The sequence below is a fragment of the Ranitomeya imitator genome, chromosome 3 (assembly GCF_032444005.1).
Source record: "Ranitomeya imitator isolate aRanImi1 chromosome 3, aRanImi1.pri, whole genome shotgun sequence".
Taxonomy (NCBI): domain Eukaryota; kingdom Metazoa; phylum Chordata; class Amphibia; order Anura; family Dendrobatidae; genus Ranitomeya; species Ranitomeya imitator.
Genome location: NC_091284.1, coordinates 425,206,774 through 425,232,528, shown reverse-complemented (window position 1 = coordinate 425,232,528; position 25,755 = coordinate 425,206,774). Strand labels below are relative to the sequence as shown.

The window sequence follows — 25,755 nt, the reverse complement described above, 5'->3', positions numbered from 1 at the left end:
TTGATTTGACCACTCCTAACATTTCTGGCATCTCTCTGATGGATTTCTTTTATTTTCAGCCTAATGATGGTCCGTTTCTCTTCCATTGAGAGCTCCTATGACTGCATGTTGTGGGTTCAGAGCAACAGCTTCCAAATGCAAATGCCAAACCTGGAATGTCACTGTCCAAATATTTGGAACCAACTGTACATTCAACCCTAAAATTTCTTACAATAAAAGATGCACATTATGTATCGCTCTCAGCCAGATCAGTGCATAACCAGACCTCATGTGAGGTCTGTGATCTTGCACATGGCTGACATGTAATTTGCACGGATAACACAGGAGGTGAAGATGTTAAATGCTTACATTTTCTCTTGTTTTAAGTTCCTACAAGTTAACTGCATTGCTGGTCTCTGTGACTGAACAGAAATTACTCTGTAGCGCATTTCTTCTCTTTCTCTCTAAGCAAATGGATTAAAACTTCAGGGACTTATGATTGCATATAACAAAAATCTATAGACACCTTATTTGATTTTCGACCATCTTTCTACGGTCTTGTTTAATGGAAAACATATTCAGTTCCCTATGGACTTCACCTCAGATAGAAGCAGACATAAAAGCGCTGCTTGGAAACAGCCCTTAACCTTACCACTGGTTGTTGTCTCTGAAGCTTCCGACGCAGAAGATATGTTATCGGAAGATTTCTCTTCTGTAGTGCTATGTACATTAGTGCCTGTCTTGTCATCTTCCCTTTGATCCAATGAGGATGCCCCCAGCGAGTGCCGGCTGCCATTTAATGATGGGGAAGGCTCAATAACAACAGGTTTAGATTCCTACAAAAAAAAGAAAGCGGAGCGAAAAATTGAGCTAAAAAGCAACAGATTTATACATGTCATTACTTCAACCTTATGGAAGCATTTAATTATGAATGATTGAAAAATATTAATAGCAATACTAACATATTAAAGCACCTGCTTGAAGTTAGACATGCAATGATTCCATTAAAATAAAAAAGTCAAAGGTTATAAGCTGTACTTATTTGTGAACCAGCCAGCCAGGATCATATTCCTCACCAACCGTTACACCGATGCCTCTACCTTGTGCCAGTCATTATACTTGTTACCCATCCACTCCAGAATTCAATATAAACTTACCACTCTCACCCACAAAGCGCTCCACTGTTCAGCACCACCCTACATCTCCTCATTTGTCTCAATCCACCACCCTACCAGTGTGCCCTCCATTCTGCTAATGACCTGAGGTTAACATCCTCAATAATCAGAACCTCCCACTTCCGTTGGCGCTATAAAAATTTAATTATTATTATAATTATTAAAAAAATATAGCCAGTAGATTAGCCTAAAAGATCTGTCTTCCTGTGGTGGACCAATGCAGTTATTATTATTATCATTATTTATTAAAGCGTCATTTATTCCATGGCGCTTTACGTGTGAGGAGGGGTATACATAATAAAAACAGGTACAATAATCTTGAACAATACAAGTCACAACTGGCACAGGAGGAGAGAGGACCCTGCCCACGAGGGCTCACAATCTACAAGTTATGCACTTTGCTGTAGAAGAGACCATTAGTAGTGTGCATTAAAAAAAATCCAAACAGCATTTCAGTGCCCAAGATTCCTCCTTGAAAGATATACAGTGGGGCAAAAAAGTATTTAGTCAGTCAGCAATAGTGCAAGTTCCACCACTTAAAAAGATGAGAGGCGTCTGTAATTTACATCATAGGTAGACCTCAACTATGGGAGACAAACTGAGAAATAAAAATCCAGAAAATCACATTGTCTGGTTTTTTTAACATTTTATTTGCATATTATGGTGGAAAATAAGTATTTGGTCAGAAACAAACAATCAAGATTTCTGGCTCTCACAGACCTGTAACTTCTTCTTTAAGTGTCTCCTCTTTCCTCCACTCATTACCTGTAGTAATGGCACCTGTTTAAACTTGTTATCAGTATAAAAAGACACCTGTGCACACCCTCAAACAGTCTGACTCCAAACTCCACTATGGTGAAGACCAAAGAGCTGTCAAAGGACACCAGAAACAAAATTGTAGCCCTGCACCAGGCTGGGAAGACTGAATCTGCAATAGCCAACCAGCTTGGAGTGAAGAAATCAACAGAGGGAGCAATAATTAGAAAATGGAAGACATACAAGACCACTGATAATCTCCCTTGATCTGGGGCTCCACGCAAAATCCCACCCCGTGGGGTCAGAATGATCACAAGAACGGTGAGCAAAAATCCCAGACCCACGCGGGGGGGCCTAGTGAATGAACTGCAGAGAGCTGGGACCAATGTAACAAGGCCTACCATAAGTAACACACTACGCCACCATGGATTCAGATCCTGCAGTGCCAGACGTGTCCCACTTCTTAATCCAGTACATGTCCGGGCCCGTCTGAAGTTTGCTAGAGAGCATTTGGATGATCCAGAGGAGTTTTGGGAGAATGTCCTATGGTCTGATGAAACCAAACTGGAACTGTTTGGTAGAAACACAACTTGTCGTGTTTGGAGGAAAAAGAATACTGAGTTGCATCCATCAAACACCATACCTACTGTAAAGCATGGTGGTGGAAACATCATGCTTTGGGGCTTTTTCTCTGCAAAGGGGCCAGGACGACTGATCCGGGTACATGAAAGAATGAATGGGGCCATGTATCGTGAGATTTTGAGTGCAAACCTCCTTCCATCAGCAAGGGCATTGAAGATGAAACGTGGCTGGGTCTTTCAACATGACATTGATCCAAAGCACACCGCCAGGGCAACGAAGGAGTGGCTTCGTAAGAAGCATTTCAAGGTCCTGGAGTGGCCTAGCCAGTCTCCAGATCTCAACCCTATAGAAAACCTTTGGAGGGAGTTGAAAGTCCGTGTTGCCAAGCGAAAAGCCAAAAACATCACTGCTCTAGAGGAGATCTGCATGGAGGAATGGGCCAACATACCAACAACAGTGTGTGGCAACCTTGTGAAGACTTACAGAAAACGTTTGACCTCTGTCATTGCCAACAAAGGATATATTACAAAGTATTGAGATGAAATTTTGTTTCTGACCAAATACTTATTTTCCACCATAATATGCAAATAAAATGTTTAAAAAACAGACAATGTGATTTTCTGGATTTTTTTTTCTCAGTTTGTCTCCCATAGTTGAGGTCTACCTATGATGACCACTTTTTAAGTGGTGGAACTTGCACTATTGCTGACTGACTAAATACTTTTTTGCCCCACTGTATATGTGTGTGTGTGTGTGTGTGTGTGTGTGTGTGTGTGTGTCTATATATATATATATATATATATATATATATATATATATATATATATATATATATATATATAGACACACACATATATATACATATACATACATATACATATATACATATATATACATATATACACATACACACATACACAGTTATATGAAAAAGTTTGGGCACCCTTATTAATCTTAAGCTTAATGTTTTATAAAAATTGTTTTTTTTTGCAACAGCTATTTCAGTTTCATATATCTAATAACTGTTGGACACAGTACAATAAACCTCATTTTAAGGCAGAAACATTACTAACAGAAAATGTGCAATCTGCATTCAAACAAAATTTGACAGGTGCATAAGTATGGGCACCCCACCAGAAAAGTGACATTAATATTTAGTAGATCCTCCTTTTGCAAAAATAACAGCTTCTAGTCGCTTCTTGTAGCTTTTAATGAGTTCCTGGATCCTGGATGAAGGTATTTTTGACCATTCCTCTTTACAAAACAATTCCAGTTCAGTTAAGTTTGATGGTCGCCGAGCATGGACAGCCCTCTTCAAATGATCCCTCAGATGTTCAATGATATTCAGGTCTGGGGACTGGGATGGCCAGAACAGTGTAATTGTTCCTCTGCATGAATGCCTGAGTAGATCATTGTCTTGCTGAAAGATCCGTCCCCTGCGTAACTTCAACTTTGTCACTGATTCATGAACATTATTGTCAAAAATCTGCTGATACTGAGAGGAATCCATGCATCCCTCAACTTTAACAAGATTCCCGATGCCGGCATTGGCCACACAGCCCCAAAGCATGATGGAACCTCCACCAAATATTACTGTGGGTAGCAAGTGTTTTTCTTGGAATACTGTGTTTTTGGCCACCATGCATAACGCCTTTTTGTATGACCAAACAACTCAATCTTGGTTTCATCAGTCCACAGGACCTTCTTCCAAAAAGAAATTGGCTTCTCCAAATGTGCTTTTGCATACCTCAGCCGACTCTGTTTGTGGCGTGCTTGCAGAAACGGCTTCTTTCGCATCACTCTCCTATACAGCTTCTCCTTGTGCAAAGTGCGTTGTGTAGTTGACCGATGCACAGTGACACCATCTGCAGAAAGTTGATGCTGCAGCTCTCTGGAGTTGGTCTGCGGATTGTCCTTGACTGATCTCACCATTCTTCTTCTCTGCCTTTCTGATGTTTTTCTTGGCCTGCCACTTCTGGCCTTAACAAGAACTGTACCTGTGTTCTTCCATTTCCTTACTATGTTCCTCACAGTTGAAATTGACAGGTTAAATCTCTGAGACAGCTTTTTGTATCCTTCCCCTGAACAACTATGTTGAATATTCTTTGTTTTCAGATCATTAGACAGTTGTTTTGAGGAGCCCATGATGCCAATCTTCAGAGGATATTCAAACAGGAGAACAACTTGCAAGTGGCCACTTTAAGTAGCTTTTCTCATGATTGCATACACCTGGCTATGACGTTCAAAGCTCAGTGAGTGAGGTTAGAAAGCCAAAAAAGTGCTTTAGTAAGTCAGTAAAAAGTAGGTAGGAGTATTTAAAACAAGAAAATGATACGGGTGCCCATACTTATGCACCTGTCAAATTATGCTTGAATGCAGATTGCACATTTTCTGTTAGTACAATAAACCTCATTTCAAGGCAGAATCATTACTGTGTCCAACAGTTATTAGATATATGAAACTGAAATAGCTGTTGCAAAAAACAATTTTTATAAAACACTAAGCTTAAGATTAATACGGGTGCCCAAACTTTTTCATATAAGTGTGTGTGTGTGTGTGTATATATATATATATATATATATATATATATATATATATATATATATATATATATATATATATATATATATATATATGTATATGTGTGTGTGTGTGTGTGTATATATATATATATATATATATATATATATATATAGTTTAAGGTAATACTTCTCTAGCGTTAAAATATATTACATTGGGGAACTGCATTCATTTCAATAGAATGTTTTTGACAGAATTGTTCTTGATAACAACTAGAGAAATTCTATATTATCCTGGAGAGATGCTGACTATTCTAAATTCGTGCCATTGCGCTACAAGACCCATCAGTGAAAATTAGGCTGTGGTTTACAGCCCCGCGGGACACCAGCAGGGAGTTTTCAATCACCTTGGCACTATCAGACAGTATTTTCTATGCCTCTTGCTGCCATTTTTCTAAAAACAAATTTAGTTTGAAAACCTTTCTGAAAACAAATGGGGAACACGCAGTTGTGACAATGATCAAACCAGGTCACCGGGATGTATAGTACACATTTCAATGTAGTAAACGTACAAAAAATTATTTAAGCTAAGAAATAACACACATCTTTAATAAAAAAAAATTATAGATATTTATCAACTTAACGCTTAAAAAAGTTCCTTTTCTCAGGCAACAGCATTGAATGCCAACACTTTTACATTAACGACACTACTGATCATGACTTCAGGGATGAGCACATCATACAGCGCCTATTGAAACAGATGTCATAGTAAACCATTACTGTTAAACCTGCGGTGCCGAGGATCCTGTCTGTGCTTTATAATGTCTTTTTAAATGTACTTTTGGCAGCTTTCACCATTCTGTCTGCAGCCTATGCACATTCTCATGTTAGTAGATAAAGATTATGACTGGCATATTATACATTAATGTCATTAAATGTTTACCGTGTAATGATGCCATTTCGAAGTACTAAAAAAATAACCTATGATCCATCTCAAGCTAAATATTCACGATCAATATATATTTTACACACGATTTTCGAGTAGATCGCTTTCTTAAATTGGATCTGCAATGATAATATGGCGCCCCATGTGAAGGCAGAATATTACAGCAGTAAGTCAGTACTTACAGAAGCCAAATGGCACAAAAATGGTGTTATTTCTCTACCGGGAGTACTGATAGAGTACACTGGGCACAGCGTTTATGTGTGGCACATTCATAACAGCAGTGCTCACACCACCTCACTTCATCCCAAAAAGCAATGATTGACAGGCTGCAGCATATACACAAATTCACATGAACCTTTAAGTCTCTGCAGAGAGGTAGGGTTAAGCGGGAGCAGCACAATCCCAGGAATACATTGCCTTCAAACGGTATATTCTTTGGGATTTTGCCGTTTTGGCTACTGGAAGTACATACCACTAACTGTATTAATCTGCCTGTACAAAAGTTAGAATCAGGCTTTAACCCAACCATAACTGTTATCTTCCATTCACAGGATATATGATAATTTAAGGATCAGTGGAGGTCAATCCGATGAGACCTCACTGGCTGGAAGGATGAGTACAGGTGATAGCTTCTCCTCACTGGACAACCCCAGTAAGACAGTGTACTTTGAAGATTCTACACTTGTGTGTAGGAACTTTTCACACAGTAGTTTAAAGGAACACTAAACCTAGAAAAGAATGATCCCTTGAATAGGGGTCTTATGTCCTTCTTGCAATTGGAGAGGTAGTAAGCATGCATGACCATCACACCATTCTCTATTAGTAAAAGCGATGGCCACATATGTGGACTATTGCTTCCATCAGTGATGCGAATAGTGGTCACACCTGCATACTACCACTCCATTCATATAACAGATACAGGAATCCAAATCCAGATAAATAATACCCATCACCAGTCTGGGACTGTCCTTTTTATTAATCAAAAGAGTGAGATGAGACTTGGAAAAACAACCAGTTGACAAAAGCACTGAAAATGGTCTCTCAAAAAGACCCACCTTTGTAAAAAAAAAAAAAAAGTTTGGCCCAAATTTTCAGGTTGTGGGATCCCAGCATGCAGGTCCCAAAATCCTCCTCAATCACTCCTGCAGTAAGAGAGTGAGATCTTACTCATTGCACTAACCGAGTGCGGCTGCGTACTCTATTAAGCTGTTCCCAAATGGTAACCTCTCGAATGATTTTAGCTTTCATTAGCAGCTTATTAAAGTCAACGCTGAGTTAGTGCAAAACCGAGATCCTTTTAGATTTAATAAAGAGTGAGCAACCCTAGGTTTGGTGATTTTTAAAAACATCATCTATTAACAAAAAATTTAACTTGTGTCTCTATTGTCCTTCTCTAGCAAAATTTTGGCCCAAACTTCCCTGTTGTTGGATTCCGGCATGCGGAGTGGGATCTCACAAGCCTGCGCGGCCCCTCTGACAGTGATCTAGAATCATAGAATGTTAGAGTTGGAAGAGACCTCCTGGGTCATCTGGTCCAACCCCATGCTCAAAGCAGGATTCACTAAATCATCCCAGACAGATGTCTGTCCAGCCTCTGTTTGAAGACTTCCATGAACTCACCACCTCTCCTGGCAGGCTGTTCCACCTTAGGGTGATCAATGAGTAGAACAGGCTGCCACAAGAGGTGGCGAGTTCATGGAAGTCTTCAAACAGAGGCTGGACAGACATCTGTCTGGGATGATTTAGTGAATCCTGCTTTGAGCAGGGGGTTGGACCAGATGACCCAGGAGGTCTCTTCCAACTCTAACATTCTATGATTCTAGATCACTGTCAGAGGGGCGGCGCAGGTTTGTGAGATCCCACTACGCATGCCGGAATCCAACAACAGGGAAGTTTGGGCCAAAATTTTGCTAGAGAAGGACAATAGGGACACAAGTTTATTTTTTTGTTAATAGATGATATTTTAAAAAAAAAAAAAAAAAACACTAAACCTAGGGTTGCTCACGCTTTATTAAATATTAATTTGGGCAACCCCAAATTGGTGATGGGTACTCTTTAAGGGAAGAAGTTGCTAGTATTTTCCTTAAATTATCCTTAAAAGTGTTCCTTTAGGAGAAAATTATACATCAGGTTGAAGCCTAAGCTGCAGTTCCATAGCTTTATAGGTCACTCATAGGGACAGGCATTTTTAGAACAGCCTGGGCTGTGTGTGCCATGGGCATAACACGATAAATAATGGGGCATCAGGTGCACTACTATAGAAAAAAAAGGTTAACCAAGATAGAACAACAAAAAATTCAGGGTGCTACAACATGCATAGAAAATGCATGACAACAAAAAAGGAGGAGGAAAAGCCTATGCATAAATATGTGCACACCTGTTATATGACAAAATGCAAACTTTATTATAGTAAAGACACATGAACCAATTTAAAAACAATTAAAAGAATTTTGTCATATAACAGGTGTGCACATATTTATGCATAGGCTTTTGCTCCTTTTTTTTGTTGATGGGCATAACACGCAGACACAGGAGATGGTTACCTGCCCTAATATCTCACCATCTCATAACATATGTACTTTATTAGAGATCTTCATGAACTTGTAGAGCACATTTTGGGGGGAGAGGATTTATGCAATTCCTATATGTTTACATATCTTTCAGCACGGCGTGGACATTTTAATGCTTCGGGACTGGTGGTATAGCACATGTCAAAGCAATGACAGCAGATAGAAAAACTGTTACGCTAATCTGTCAAAACACATTTTCACTTGTCCATTGGAAGAGCCAGGCGATTCCTGTAATTAGGTCATCATTCAGCATTTTAATTTGAATTTAACTCTACAAGATGTTCATTTAACATTCAATGGACAAACATTTACCACATTATTTATAAAAAATGCATGTTTATGATATCTACATCCCAGGCGCCACTCGAAATAAACACTTACATATTTGACATATTCCTTCCATTGCTGCCACCACTGCATAGATATAAGAAACCAATTGTGCCCAACTTGAAGGCCATGCCGACTCTCTCTCTCCAACCATCCCCTGCAGATAAAAAAAAAAAAATGGAAAATAACATTATTATTTTAGGTTGTAAACTAGTGTCGGACATGAGCCATACAAGAGAAGAAATTAACTTGTACCTGATGATCTGCCCTTCTTCTTCTGGAGTGGCCGGTCTTAAACCCAAAACTATGTGACAAACCTAAGAAGAAGAAAAAATGGTAATTTATGCAATGTGGATTTTATCCCACTTAATAGGAAATAATAATAAAAAAGATACCATTTATAAAAGGAAATCAGCTTTTGGGGATTAGATGGGGAATCAGAAGCTGAATTTGAAATTTTTGACTTGTTTTCAACTCAGGATTATAATTCACTTTGAGTACAAAATACATACTAAGATACAATGAAAGCTTCTTTACAGCAAAAAGTGAAAATTAATGAGTATTAGCATCTTTGGAAACTTATCTTTTATGGGAACCTTTATTTTTTTCCTTAAATTTTGAATTTTACAAAAAAAAAAAGTAAATTAAATAATAATAGTAAGTAAAATAGTAAGCTGCATTCCCCTAAAGTATTAGTCCAACAAAACAGAAACAGAGATCCCGATTCTAATGATGTGCCACTTACAGGGCTGTTTGCTGTAGTTTTTGTCACACTTCTGATGGAAGCAAAATGGTGCAAGGAGAGACAGATTAGAAAAGGGAGCTCTGCTACTAGGGAAGGAAACAATTCTTGCCCTGTGCCAACCTGAACTCCCCTGGTGTCCTTAGATGGGTTCTTTCACCTCGCACGCCGATCACATTCCTATCCCTGTCTTACTCTGAGTAGCACCCTAACTAGTGAGTAGGATAGCAAGAACGCTAGTCCTACTCCAATGTAAAGACACAGACAGGGATAACAGAAAACCGCAATTATACAAAAATACTCACAAACGAAAGGAATATTAGAAATGAGAAGGGGAGGCAAACCAAATGGGAATAAGGATAAAGAGACACACACAAACTAACTTCACGCAGGTATCTCCCGATACAACTCTAAATATATGCTCCGAACTCAGTATACGCCCCAACTTCAAACCAGGAAGTTGTAAGTATCACTGGCAACTCTCATGAGCAAGAGGGGAGTGGCAAACACAGAACAGCTGAGACTACTCAGGACACAGAGCTCCAGGGGAATACCAAAATTGATTAGACCTTGCAATAACAGAGAAATGGAAACCTGCACTGCTAATTGTGAAGGTGAGACAGTTCTTATCAGTGCAGGCGTCCATGTAACCAGACACCGCGATCTTGTTGTCCTTCTCTGTCGTAGTATCCCCATGACAGTTTTGATAATCTCCAGCTGATAAAACAGTGATTTTATCACTAGAGGACTAGTAAACCTGTGCCATGTAGCCCAACCACACCCCCACAACTGATTGGCAGCCTTCTCTGCACACTATACATGGGAAGAAAGCTGCTAATCAGTGATGTGGGCGGGATTATACAGAGCTCAGCAGTCAGACAACTGGTAGATGTGCAACAGATAAAAACATTTTTATCAAAACTGCAGCAAGCAGCTCAGTAAATGATACATCACTGGAGTTAGGTCTCTGCCCCTACATAATGCTGCTCTCAGATGTGATAACAAAAAACTTGCTGACAGATTAAGAAACAAAATTTAAATAATTTTTTTTTTTTGCCATCAATAGGGAAAGCCCACCAGAGAAAGTGCCTGCTGCATTTAAGAAACAAAATATACGGTAAATAATTAAAAAGACACAGTGCCATACTACAGCACTGTGTACTTAGCAACTCATAAACTATCTGACTGCTGTGTTATTGTTCATGTAAAACCATTAAATGCCACACAAGTCTAGACAATGGACGGCCGCACAACACAAATCACAGAGGGTGAGCAGTATATATACAGTGCCTACAAGTAGTATTCAACCCCCTGCAGATTTAGCAGGTTTACACATTTGGAATTAACTTGGCATTGTGACATTTGGACTATAGATCAGCCTGGAAGTGTGAAATGCACTGCAGCAAAAAAGAATGTTATTTCTTTGTTTATTTTTTTTTTAAATTGTGAAAAGTCTTTTCAGAGGGTCATTTATTATTCAACCCCTCAACCCACCAGAATTCTGTTTGGTTCCCCTAAAGTATTAAGAAGTAGTTCAGGCACAAAGAACAATGAGCTTCACATGTTTGGATTAATTATCTCTTTTTCCAGCCTTTTCTGACTATTTAAGACCCTCCCCAAACTTGTGAACAGCACTCATACATGGTCAACATGGGAAAGACAAAGGAGCATTCCAAGGCCATCAGAGACAAGATCGTGGAGGGTCACAAGGCTGGCAAGGGGTACAAAACCCTTTCCAAGGAGTTGGGCCTACCTGTCTCCACTGTTGGGAGCATCATCCGGAAGTGGAAGGCTTATGGAACTACTGTTAGCCTTCCACAGCCTGGACAGCCTTTGAAAGTTTCCTCCCGTGCCGAGGCCAGGCTTGTCCGAAGAGTCAAGGCTAACCCAAGGACAACAAGAAAGGAGCTCCGGGAAGATCTCATGGCAGTGGAGACATTGGTTTCCGTCAATACCATAAGTAACGTACTCCACCGCAATGGTCTCCTTTCCAGACGAGCCCGTAAGGTACCTTTACTTTCAAAGCGTCATGTCAAGGCTCGTCTACAGTTTGCTCATGATCACTTGGAGGACTCTGAGACTGACTGGTTCAAGGTTCTCTGGCCTGATGAGACCAAGATCGAGATCTTTGGTGCCAACCACACACGTGACGTTTGGAGACTGGATGGCACTGCATACGACCCCAAGAATACCATCCCTACAGTCAAGCATGGTGGTGGCAGCATCATGCTGTGGGGCTGTTTCTAAGCCGAGAGGCCTGGCCATCTGGTCCGCATCCATGGGAAGATGGATAGCACGGCCTACCTGGAGATTTTGGCCAAGAACATCCGCTCCTCCATCAAGGATCTTAAGATGGGTCATCATTTCATCTTCCAACAAGACAACGACCCAAAGCACACAGCCAAGAAAACCAAGGCCTGGTTCAAGAGGCAAAAAATCAAGGTGTTGCAGTGGCCTAGTCAGTCTCCTGACCTTAACACAATTGAAAACTTGCGGAAGGAGCTCAAGATTAAAGTCCACATGAGACACCGAAAGAACCTAGATAACTTGGAGAAGATCTGCATAGAGGAGTGGGCCAAGATAACTCCAGAGACCTGTGCCGGCCTGATCAGGTCTTATAAAAGACGATTATTAGCTGTAATTGCAAACAAAGGTTATTCCACAAAATATTAAACCTAGGGGTTGAATAATAATTGACCCACACTTTTATGTTTAAAATTTATAAAAATTTAACTGTGCAACAAAACTTTTTGGTTTGTAAGATTTATGCATCTGTTAATAAATCCTGCTCTTGTTTGAAGTTTGAAGGCTCTAACTTATTTGCATCTTATTAAACCTGCTAAATCTGCAGGGGGTTGAATACTACTTGTAGGCACTGTATATAGTCAATGACTACTCGCTCTTATCAACAAAGTGCTGCCGCTTCTTTTCTCACAATGACTTCCTTACAGCATTTCTAATGAAATTCCACGATTAAAAGCAGTAAACTGGCACACGCACAGAGCATGTCGTATTCTATAAAGCTGACTTATCCTTTTCCCAGCACAATGAATGCTTGTATTACCCAGATGCTTGATTCTTGGATCATTTGACACTGACAAAGACACATATATCAGGCCATCATTCCACATGATAAGCAGCTTTCTTGTAAACAGCAGGGCTTAAGGGTATTACAGAGTTTATATGGCCTTTTGGAAGTGTCAGGATAACAGAAAAGTTACCGATCAAGCTCTACATTAACACTTCGTCCAGGACATTGTAGGACAGAAAAGTGACACCTGAAAAAATACAGGCATTGTTCTTCTGCGGTAAACAATAGGATTGTACAACCATGGTAATAATAGGCACATGTTATGCCTTTTCTGTCTAGGCTTAATGTAGAAATCATAATATGAATTCAATATATCATATTGCAATCTTCTCATAATGTAATCTGGCTGACCATAAGGTATGGGGCTAGTAGGACTATCTATTCCAGGATATACTTTACATAAATTCCCATACCAGCAATGAATTTTGGATAATGTTCTGTTATACAGCGACTGAACTATCAACTGTTTCAGGAAAACAGAAGGGAGAATTGTATTACCGGTAATTAAAAAAAAAAATGAAAGTACAAAAAAACACCCACCAAAAGAAAGTAATTTTAGATGGAGGAACCATGATATGAGTAATTAAAGTACAGAAAAATTGTCAAGAATATCAAATGTGATAAAAATGGATAAGGAAAGGGAGTGAGGTCACTTTATATAAAGTTTGCTTTTTTTTTTCTTTTTTTAATTGTCTCAGTAACAATTACAGTACTTCCTTACTGGTTATGATGCACATAGTAATAGTTATTACATCTGCATAATGCACCAGCTGAAGGGTTATAACAGCTGTGAGTTGTAGGTCACAACAGCTAGTTCTCTAAAGAAAACAGAAACAGCGCCCCTCTTTCCATACAGCTGTGGGGTTGCATTACCTTTCTGCTACAATCAAGTTAATATCGAAGTTAATACGGATTCATCATTGATTTTGCACTACTTTTTCATCTAGTTTTGCCCTTTTTTTCTTTTATACACCCAAATAATTTTTCTATATGTGTTTTTTTTTTGTTTGTTTTTTTTATAGTATTTCATGTCTGCTCACGTTTTGTTTTATGTTTGATTTCCTCTTTGTCGGCAGAGTTTAGGGATTCCAGGTATTTTCGCAAGATTCATCAGTTGCAACATTTTAGAAAGTCATAAAATTTGGCACAACTCCATTACAGGCCATCCCATACCCCCCCTCCTCCCCGAGTGCATTTTTGAGTAGGCCAGTATTTGTGACTTTTGCCAACAAAAAGTCACAAAAACAGTTTAAGGCTATGTTCACACGTTCCTGATTTCCCTCCTTTTTTTTCAGGACTAAAAACCGCAGCTCTTGGCAGAAAACGCAGGTCCTTTTTTTGGTGCTTTTTTGGTGTTTTTGGTGCGTTTTTTGATGCGTTTTTTGATGCTTTTTTATGCAGTTTTCTATGCAGAGTCTGTGTGTTTTCTAGGAAGTTTTTTAGGGTTAAAATGGCTGAAAATACCCTAACCCTAACCCTACCCCTATTCTAACCTTAGTGGAAAAAAAAAAAATTCTTAATTTTTTTATTGTCCCTACCTATGGGGGTGACAAGGGGGGGGGGTCATTTACTATTTTTTTTATTTTGATCACTGAGATATAACCTATCTCAGTGATCAAAATGCACTTTGGAACGAATCTGCCGGCCGGCAGATTCGGCGGGCGCACTGCGTATGCGCCCGCCATTTTGCAAGATGGCGGCGACCAGGGAGAAGACGGCCGGACGGACACCGGGAGGCCGGGTAAGTATAAGGGGGGGAGATGAGGGCACGGGGGGGGCATCGGAGCACGGGGGTGGCATCGGAGCATGGGGGGTGGGATTGGGGCACGGGGGGGCAGCCACACTGCAGCGGTTCTGCACCACAAACCGCAGAAAACCCGCAGATATTTTTTTCATCTGCGGGTTTTACTGCGGGTTTGACCTCACAATGGAGGTCTATGGGTGCAGAACCGCTGCAGTTCCGCAAAAAGAAGTGACATGGTACTTCTTTTTTACCGCGGCTATTCAGCGCGGCTTTTTTCGCGATTTTCCGCAATGTGGGCACAGCAGTTCCTGTTTTCCATAGGGTACATTGTAATGTACCCTGCATGGAAAACAGCTGCGGACCCGCAGCGGGAAAATCGCGGCGATTCCGCATTAAAAAAAGGATGGTGTGAATATGGCCTAAGACAGAAATAAAAACTTTGCGCCAAATTCATGAATAGTGTGCAACACTAAACAGCAAATGATGTCACAAGACAAAAAAGAAAAAGGACTTAAAAAAAAAACCACAAAACATGAATCAAGGCCATAATGCCCTACATGTCCCAGTAACTACGACTGCCATACTGGATATGATGCACATAGTAAGAGTTACAGTGCCTTGTGGAAGTATTCGGCCCCCTGGAACTTTTCAACCTTTTCCAACATATCATGCTTCAAACATAAAGATACCAAATGTAAATTTTTGATGAAGAATCAACAACAAATAGAACACAATTGTGAAGTTGAACAAAATGTATTGGTTATTCTATTTTTGGGGCGTGCAATATTATTCGGCCCCTTTAGCTTAATACTTTGTTGCACCACCTTTTGCTGCAATTACAGCTGCAAGTCGCTTGGGGTATGTCTCGATCAGTTTTGTACATCGAGAGACTCAAATTCTTGCCCATTCTTCCTTGGCAAACAGCTCGAGCTCAGTGAGGTTTGATGGAGATCGTTTGTGAACAACAGTTTTCAGCTCTTTCCACAGATTCTCGATTGGATTGAGGTCTGGACTTTGACTTGGCCATTCTAACACCTGGATACGTTTATTTGTGAACCATTCCATTGTAGATTTTGCTTTATGTTTGGGATCATTGTCTTGTTGGAAGACAAATCTCCTTCCCAGTCTCAGGCCTTTTACAGACTCCAACAGGTTTTCTTCAGGAATGGTCCTGTATTTGGCTCCATCCATCTTCCCATCAATTTTAACCATCTTCCCTGTCCCTGCTGAAGAAATACAGGCCCAAACCATGATGCTGCCACCACCATGTTTGACAGTGGGGATGGTGTGTTCAGGGTGATGAGCCGTGTTGCCTTTACGCCAAACATATCATTTGGCATTGTTGCCAAAAAGTTCGATTTTGGTTTCATCTGACCAGAGCACCTTCTTCCACATGTTTGGTGTCTCCCAGGTGGCTTGTTGCAAACTTTAAACAACAATTTTTATGGATATCTTTGAGAAGTAGCTATCTTCTTGCCACTCTTCCATAAAAGCCAGATTTGTGCAGTGTATGACTGATTGTTGTCCTATGGACAGACTGTACCACCTCAGATGTAGATCTCTGCAGTTCATCCAGAGTGATCATGGGTCTCTTGGCTGCATCTCTGATCAGTCTTCTCCTTAAAATGAAAGTTTAGAGGGACGGCCGGGTCTTGTTAGATTTGCAGTGGTATGATACTCCTTCCATTTCAATATGATCGCATGCACAGTGCTCCTTGGGATGTTTAAAGGTTTGAAAATCATTTTGTATCCAAATCCGGCTTTAAACTTCTCCACAACAGTATCACGGACCTGCCTGTTGTGTTCCTTGGTCTTCATGATGCTATCTGTGCTTCAAACAGAACCCTGAGGCTATCACAGAGCAGGCGCATTTATACGGAGACTTGATTAAACACAGGTGGATTACATTTACCATCATTAGTCATTTAGGACAACATTGGATCATTCAGAGATCCACAATGAACTTCTGGGGAGGGTTTGCTGCACTGAAAGTAAAGGGGCCGAATAATATTGCACACCCACTTTTCAGTTTTTGAATTTTCACAAAAATTTAAAATAACCAATAACTTTCGTTCAACTTCACAATTGTGTTCCACTTGTTGATTCCTCACCAAAAATTTACATTTGGTATCTTTATGTTTGAAGCATGATATGTGGGGAAAGGTTGAAAAGTTCCAGGGGGCCGAATACTTTTGCAAGGCACTGTATAACTAAACGATGCAAGTTATAGCACGGTTATAACAGCTGTGGACTTCAGGCCATCACAGCTAATTATCTTAAGAAAAGGGAAACCGTGTCCCTCTTTTCTCAGGGTTGTGACTTGTATTGCCACTTAGCCTCATTCAAATGAACACCATATAGAAACACATATATAACCCTGTCTCTGCCCATTACAGGAGATTTGAGATCAAGCATAGTGTGAGGTTAAAAATCACAAGAAATCCGGGCTGAAGACCTTTCAAAGGGACTTTTCACAGTCAAGTGCGGGCTCTGTGAAGCCCTGGAGGAGGAGAATGTCATTTTGCATTTTATCTGACATGATATTTAGAATTTCAGGAAAGCATAAGTGAAAGATTCATAGGGCTGCACAGTTTACATCCCATGTCCTCCATGTATTTTTAATCCTAGGAAGCCATTATGTCCACATAACAATTGGTACATGACAATGTGATTGAGATATTTATTGTTTTGCCTGTACAGATGTGTTGACTCCGGAAATGTTCACATTTATATTTGGAATATGCTAAAGATCACAAGCTGGAAATGCAAAGACAAAAGATTTTGGTTTCCAATCTTCTGAAATGTTTGGATAACACATTTTTAACTGTGTTCAGTCTAACAAGTCAATCTATGTAGTCAGGGTTTTCTTTCTTGATTTGACAGTAAATTATGAACAATATGTAGGTTTTTGAAACTATCAGGTTGTTAACGATCACAATATGTTTGTTTTTCTTGCGGTATCTCTTATATTCCGCTGTACAACTTTTTTTGGGGCCATATTATATCACTCCATGTCCTAAAGAACAGATATCTGGGGTTCTATTTCTGGGACTTCACTTATTTGTAGAACGAGAGTTGCCTGCTCACTTGGCAATTAGTGGAAAAGGAGTAAATATGGCCGACGCAAGAATAGCAATCGTCTTTGGTAAGTATTAGAGTTATGTATCTAGTGTTTCACATTCCTCAAACTGATGGAAAGAGCCACATTTTTGCACACACTTTTTTCGATCTAGAGGACTGAACTAAGAAATCCCAAACGTAGGAGTACCAGAGGTGTCTGGGCACTGCATATGATGGCACGGCGGCTCACAGGTTGTGCGCTTCTGCATTAAAGCGAACCTGTCAGCTGTTTTGGCCGACATAAGATGCGGCCATCGCCTTTCAGGGCTTATCTACAGCATTCTATAATTCTATAACTTTTATTATACTCAACCGGGGAGCAGTCCGGTCCGATGGGAAGTCTCTGATCCGGGTCCAGCGCCTCCCATATTCTTGTGATGCCGCCCTCCTGCTTGCTTTAAGGCTCCCCAGCATTGTGCTCCTGGGCAGGCGTACTTATCTGCCCTGTTAAGAGCAGAGCAAAGTCCTACAGTGCGCAGGTGTCGGGAAAGGTCAGTGAGACCCAGTGCCTGCATACTGCAGTACTTTGCTGTGCCCTCAACTGGGCAGGAGCGCGATGCCAGGGAGCCATGAAGCAAGCAGGAGTGTGGTGATCATAAGAAGATGGGAGGCACCGGACTCGGACCTGCGACACCCATCGGATCGGACCGCCCCCTGGGTCAGTATAATAAAACTTATTTTTCTTATCTTTCAGGTTGGATTGGGGACTTATCTACAGCATTATAGAATGCTGTAGATAAGCCCTGAAAGGCATTGGCCATATCTTATATCGGCCAAACCTTGTGACAGGTTCCCTTTAAATGTATAGCAGAAGAACTAGCCAACCATGTAAAGTCTATAAAAGCCACCCAACTCTCCCCTATAGGCCTGATGATTGGGTAGATAAGCGGTGGTGTCAGTCAGCGGCTTACCCCCTATTGTTACTGAGAATAGATAAATGCTGAGCTTAACATAGCAAGGTAGGATTCTTCCTGCCGGAAACTAGGAAATTCACCACATGGAAGAAGAAATAGTGACTATTAAATGTTTTATCTCCTCTCGAAGACATTCATATGCCCTAATTGGTGACCAGAAAAGAGAAAGTATTTCAGCAAGCTTTCTCTCAGGGTGTGATGTGGCATAGTGATAACAGAAAAAGTACAAAATATTATTTCTTACATTATTTTCAAAAAATGGCATGGCTCCTAGGCCACTGAATGGGGCAGCGTGTTAAATGATTGGCATGTCAGAAAAAAAAGATGCTAAACTCTTAAAATATTTACAAAATCATGCATCATTTCCGTTACACTTCGCAAATACTTGCTACTTTGCATTCGTTTAGCACATAAAATCCCCCCAAAAACCATTTAAATTTGTAGGTGCTAAGTAAAAAAAAAACATGGAAAAGTTCAACGGGTATGAAACTTTTTTGAGGCACTGTAGATTTATCATTACATATACGAAGAGGGTCTAGATACAGATTTTAGATTATGATGAAGGACGATCAGATATAGTTTGTACATGATGATGATAATGTTGACGATGGTGAGGGTTCAGTTTAAGAAAATGGTTTAGAGCTATATTTGCAGTTGTCAAACGGGAGAGAATAATATACAGTAGACTATAATTGTTGGGGTGGTGTAACCTGAATAGCAGTGGGATCCACTCACTTAGCAGATGTAAACCTGATTGGTCTTGGCTGAGCACCTGAGACCCACCATGCCTGAAGTGATCTTTCCTGGTCATTTGCACTTCCTGCTGCCATCTGGGGGTGGACCACCCCCGGCGAGTCCCTCATTCCCTCTTAGATTGCGGCCTCCTCCACATATGTTGTGTATAGGGTCAATCAAATGTTCCATAAACAAATCACATTTTTCATCAACAACTGTTATTACTGGTGAAAAACGTTTATGCCAAGGCTCTCCTGCAGTCGATATCGGCTTGGTGTCAACCCATCAACGTGCCAGGCATCCCTAAATGTCTAACGGGTGCTCTGAGACCGAGATCTGCCAGTCACTACAACAAAGTGAGATAAGAATGCGGAAAGCACAATTATTTCTTACCTTGGTGATAAGAGATCAATGCTGCTTGGAGGATAAGCTTATTGTGCTGCTCAGTGGCTATTACCAATGATGTGTAGTTGAAGCCTTTCCTACAGATTTCTTAGAATACCAGATTTCTCTTTTAACTTTAAACATCGTGTAAAAGTACTTTCATCTTTTGTGCATTCTACATTTTGTTACATAAATATAAAAATATATGTACAGAAGACATTTTGCCTGTATTTCTTCGACAGATTACTAATGAGACCAAATACTACATTGTTCAGAACAGAATTCAATTCAGGCAGTGCAGTTTAGAGCCAACATGGGTCTTTGAAAACTATGGCTTGCTCGGTTTGCAGAGCTTTTGTGTTTTGTGGACTTTTTTTTTTTTTATACTCCACAAATTTCAATGAAGAAATTACAACTTTCTGTACCTGCCTTTGTACAAAGAATAAAACTGCTTCAGTTGTAGGAACAACAAATTAAAAAAATGTATTTTCATGTACCCCAGGTGAGAAAGGAACATAAAAAAAAACAAAAAATGTTTGAATACTAAATAAAATTAAATTTAAATGTCACTCAATGCCCAATATAACACGTTTGGGGAATTATCCCATAACCTACTAATTGAGTTTGTGACAGGAGAAAGTTTGAAGGGGCTGTCTTGATTAGAAAGTTCACTTTAATTTGTGTTAGAAAATTCTGAAGTAAAACGGTTCCCTGTTCAGGCCCTTAAAGGGGTTGTCCACTATTTTGTCTACCCCTTCTTGATCTATAGTGAGGGTTGCAACACTGGAATCATTCTCTGTACCGCCTCTACAACTAATAGCCAGCAGCTCCAGGGGGGAAAGCAGTTAATATTCTCCTGGAAGCCGCATTTTCAGTAAGTTGGCTGAGCAGCATTGTAATGCTATTTACCTGCAAATTAACCCTACATCTGCAGGTAAAGCTGACAGGTTCCCCTTTAACATATTATATCTACTACTAGTATGGCTTATAACTATCAAATAATCTAATTAAAAGGTATCTACTTACTATCTATTTAAAAGCAGTATTCAACAATATAAAATTCCGAACATAGTAGGGCTTTACTGGTATACAGCACACGTTTTGGCAGAAATGCTTGCATACCATTATTATTATTATTATTATTTATTTATATAGCACCATTGATTCCATGGTGCTGTACATGAGAATGGGTTACATACAAGTTACAAATATCACATACAGTAAACAAACTAACAATGACGGACTGATACAGAGGGGCGAGGACCCTGCCCTTGCGGGCTTACATTCTACAGGATTATGGGGAAGGAGACAGTAGGTTGAGGGTTGCAGGAGCTCCGGTGTTGGTGAGGCGGTAGCTCCGGTGTTTATGATCATATAAAGATCTGAACATAAAACTAGTCTGAAGCTAAACTGTAGCCTGGTCATTTCAGGAATGCGGATGTTCAAATAGAAAGAAAAGAAAAAAAAACTAATTGCCATCATAATTTGAGCTGACGCGACGTTAACATCAGAAAAGGAATGTAGCAAAAGATAAGCCCGATTTCTCATCAGCATGAAAAGAATCTTGCATAGTTTAACTCTGCCATAATGGAAAATGTACGGGCAAAAAGGGCCAGTTTTCATCACTTCTCCTAATGCCATCTCTTTTACTGTCATTTATTTAATCAACCTGACTATGGGTAATAGTGTGTGACTGATTGATTCCGGCCCTCTCTCAGAATTTCTCAGGATTAAGAACATTTTCAGCGGCACATAATGAGATGACCGATTAACCAATAACCAAAGTACAGCTGCTCTTTCATGTGCCGTTTCTACATAAAAGCTGCCGCTTGCCTTTCCCTAGGATAGTCAGAGATAATAGAAACGCCAGGCGCAAGTTTTCCAGCAAGGATGACAGCTTTCATCACCTACATTCTGTATTTTTAACCCTTTCCCTGTGAAAGGCGTATCTTACAAGTTTTAGCAGAGTGGCACGTATGAGATACATCCTGGTTACCAAGGGCCATACTAATGCCTACAAACGAGATCTTGGTTTCTTGAAAAGTGGAGATTCTAAGCTGAATGTGTGTCTGCAGCCCACGCTACAGACTCCCTTTAACCTCTGATATCTGTCTGGGTCGCAACTACAGCCGCAATTGTGGTCTTGTTGTAAAGTTCAGAATTGCACCTTTAAAACAACAGCCCCCAGAGGAAAACTATGCAAAACGCGCGTCGGGGCTGCATTGGACCACACATCACACAGGCAACGTTATGGGTAAGCTGGCCAGCACTTGTATATTGAATGTCCTTCACACCTGAGCCTTTTTTCTGCTTGTTGACTTTTTCTATATACTATTTTTTTCTCATTTTTTAAGCTTTTGTATTTAATAAAATGTATTTGTTTTACATACTGTGGACTCTAACTCCATGTTTTCTGTAAGATTTAGGTTATTGGGAGTGTCCATTTCTATTATTTACTGGTCTTTTACGATGGCATAGGACCAGTTTTGTTAACAAGTTACTATGTTTCAGTGGACTTTTGTATTTATAACCTTTAAAACAAGCCCTAGATCATTGCTTCTGTAGCTACAGTGCAGGCAGAGCTACAGTGGTTTAAAATGCCATACTCCACTCCTTTCTTACTGCTGCCAGTGTGAAGGAGGAGGTGGTACCAGACTGGGTACAAGCTGCAGGGCCAGGGGCGATCTCTATGATGTGCTAATCTACTCCTGACCCTGTGTAAGAGACTATATATCATAGTGTTTTCACCAATAAGCGGTCATAAAACACTTTGAAAAGATGCACATTTTATTAATATGGGCATTTTTGCACCAGCTTTGGGCACCTCAAACAAATTTGGCAAACTTTGCGGAGGACTCGGGATGTGGTTACGCTTATATGTCAAATTTATCAATAGTGCTGGTGTTTTTTATGCCAGAAATGTTACTTTAGTCCCTTAGTGAAGTAACATTTCCGGCAAGGCACATGCCAATAATAAGATGCGCCAAATTCATCAAGCCTCTTATTCCTGCATGGTCCTCATCAAGAATAGCATTAACAACGTTGATCTTGATGAATCGGGGTCAATGTTTTCTGTGTAACACACCAGCAAAATTAAAAGAATGCTTTAAAAAAAAAAATCATAAAAAAAAAAAACAAAGAATAAAGAAAAGATGATACCCGTTTTTCCCTTTTAAGTTCCTTATTATTGGGAAGTAAATATAGATTACACATATTTGGCATTACTGCTTATGAAATGGCACAAATTATAAAAATACCTTGTAACTTAGTTTTCCCAATGAATGTCATAGAAAACCAATTTAAAAAAAAAAGGAAAAAAAAAAACAGAAATGCTATTTGTTGGTTGCTTAACCCTAGAAGTAGACCCGAGCGGTATGTATAATCTCTGCACAAATTAAACAAATATCAATTTTATCCATTTTCTCATTAAAAAAAAAAAAAAAATTTAATTGAGTAGCATTTTGATAAGGTGCCAGGCGTCTGATTTAAGAAATGATATAGCCATGGGGGTTTAAAATCTAAATTGCAACATTGCAGAGAGAGGTTTCCCGCGCTCACACAGCTCGGACTGCGCACATGTGAAGCAGAACAATGTTAGCGATGTGTGAGCGTCTCACACACGTTGTGCACACTTGGGATGGGGAGTGGAGGAACTTTTTTATGACGACAGGAACTGCGCATGCTCGGCCAGCTGATTGGCCACTGGGAGTACGGATAAAGCTTGGAGACGGAATAACGCCAGGGGGCATACTTCAGAGGATGAAAGCTTTAGCACAAAATGCTACATTTACTGACCACTGCAGACTCACAATTATAAAAACCCCTTTCTTGCAAGCGCCTTTAGTACTTAGTACGGCACTATTTGGCTGTAATCAACTGCTGCAAATGTAATACACAGCTAGACAACAACTTCTGGCTGCATCACTGAAGAATAAATCAATAAAATCTTCATAGCTGTGGCCTCCTATTCACTAATATTCTTAGGTTTGTGTGTTGCAATCGACTTATTCAAATCCCATCAATGAGGTGTACTTTGTCTGCCCTGTTGAAGGCAGAGCAAAGTACTGCAGTGCGCAGGCGCCGGAAAGGTCAGAGAGGCTCGGTGCCTGCGCACTGAGGTACTTTGCTCTGCCCTCAACAGGGCAAACAAAGCATACCTGCGGTGGAGCCGCGGCGTGAAGACCAGAAGAGGACATCATGGAATGAAGGTAGGAGGCGCCGGAGCGGACCCGAGACACCCATTTGACCGGACCGCAGCGGGACCGCCCCTGGGTGAGTATAATCTAATGTCTTTTTCTCCTCTTTCAGGTTACATCGGGGGCTTATCTACTGCATTACAGAATGCTGTAGATAAGCCCCTGATGACGGCGAGCTTACCTCACCATCGATTTTGGGGGTGACAGGTTCCCTTTAACTTCGAATGTGTGAACTAAGTTTACAACCATATTACTTAAGAGATTAAATGCCTTTGCTGTTTAAATTTTATTCATTTCCTCATATGTGCCAAAGATCTCTTCTCAACTTTTGATATCACTATCTTGACTTAATATTTATAACATGCAATCAAATGTCACATGTCAACATTATTGGTTGCAAGAGCTCTTCTGCAGTACTTAGCACGGAACTGCAGCTCAATTCGATGCAGCAAGCGAAGTACACCTCTGTTTGCACCTTGTCACAACTCCTACTCCATGGATAGCACATCTGTATCTAGTGATCAGACAAGCCCTTTAAAGGGACTCTGTCACCTGAATTTGGAGGGAACAATCTTCAGCCATAGGGGCGGCGTTTTCGGGTGTTTGATTCACCCTTTCCTTACCCGCTGGCTGAAATATTGGATTGAAGTTCATTCTCTGTCCTCCATAGTACACGCCTGCGCAAGGTAAGATTGCCTTGTGCAGGCATGTACTATGGAGGACAGAGAATGAACTTCAATCTAATATTGCAGCCAGTGGGTAAGGAAAGGGTGAATCAAACACCCGAAAACCCCGCCCCTATGGCTGAAGATTGTTCCCTCCAAATTCAGGTGACAGAGTCCCTTTAACTCACAATGTAAAACGTGTTTAGGATGTTCTAGGAAATGATGTGAATAGAAGCATAGCTGTTAGGCTCCTGCAAATGGCAAGTGACATTTAAAGAAACAAATAAACGATAGTTTTTCTCATACAAACAGGGCACAAACAATGACTCATGTAGAAGACTATTCCATTATTTATGATATGATTAAAATCCTTACCTGGAAAAGAAGGTTTAAAAACTCATTGGCAAGAGCACTTTTAACACTCCATATCTGGTAATCTTCCAGGGTAAGGTGCCCACTCTAAAAAAAAATAAATAAGTAAAATAAAAAATCACAATTATTACCAGTGCCAGATTAAACAAGCAGTGGAATAACAAGAAAAAAAATCATTAACAGCAAAAAACTGGGCTGACTGCTTTAAGTGAAGCCATAATAAGTAGTTGGTAATAACCCATAAAATGTATTTAACCCCTTGAATTTTATCTTTTTTTGAGCACTGAGCAACAAAAAATTTTGAGTGGATTGAAAGTGATTTACATTCATTACACCGGTATTATCAGTACAAGTATTAGCAGATGAGAATGTTATTTGTAAAAGTAAACATTATTACAAACAGGTATTTATTTTTATTAATCATTATTACTAGCAGAGGTTTCTTAAATTACAACAATAGTGAGTGGATGAATCTTAAAACACATCCAAAGCAGTTATCAAATTTTTTTGCAGCTCTGGAGTGGTGCAACTTAACTGCCCCCAGTCTTACACTTACAAGACCGAGTCTTCAGCTGTTCCTGGCACCATTCCTTTCGATCTCCAGCAGTTTGTAACCCACCAGATCGCCCCAGCGTTTGCTAGAAGACCCGTAAGTTACAACTCTGAGTAAGTCTAGGAGACTTGTGACCGATACCTCTGACTTCCAGTCAGTCAGACGTTGCGGTCACAATATGGGCAGTGTGGGACAGGAGCAACGCCAAGAAGAGCTGAAGGCGGTGGCTGACAAGTATAAGACTAGAAAATAATTAAAACAAAAAAAAAAAGTTGGAATTGTGCTTTAAAAAGCTTATCAAGTACACAGAGTGCAGTTTTTCCCACCGTTCAAGATCTTTTATCTATTTGGCATTAAGCATTAAGCCCAAGAAAAACAACTTAGC

At 40.1% G+C, this 25,755-nt stretch overlaps 1 protein-coding gene across 2 annotated transcripts in view; it reads right to left on the bottom strand.

Annotated features, from left to right (window-relative positions):
- The window catches only part of USP32 (ubiquitin specific peptidase 32), a 347,736-nt gene that overhangs the window by 137,403 nt on the left and 184,578 nt on the right, over positions 1-25,755 (bottom strand). For both annotated transcript variants that reach the window (XM_069757228.1, XM_069757227.1), the window contains exons 10-13: positions 24,821-24,904; positions 9,110-9,171; positions 8,909-9,011; positions 632-815 (exon numbers count right to left, since the gene is read on the bottom strand). In XM_069757228.1, the coding sequence (XP_069613329.1) occupies positions 632-815; positions 8,909-9,011; positions 9,110-9,171; positions 24,821-24,904 (433 nt within the window). The remainder of the gene's footprint in view (positions 1-631; positions 816-8,908; positions 9,012-9,109; positions 9,172-24,820; positions 24,905-25,755) is intronic.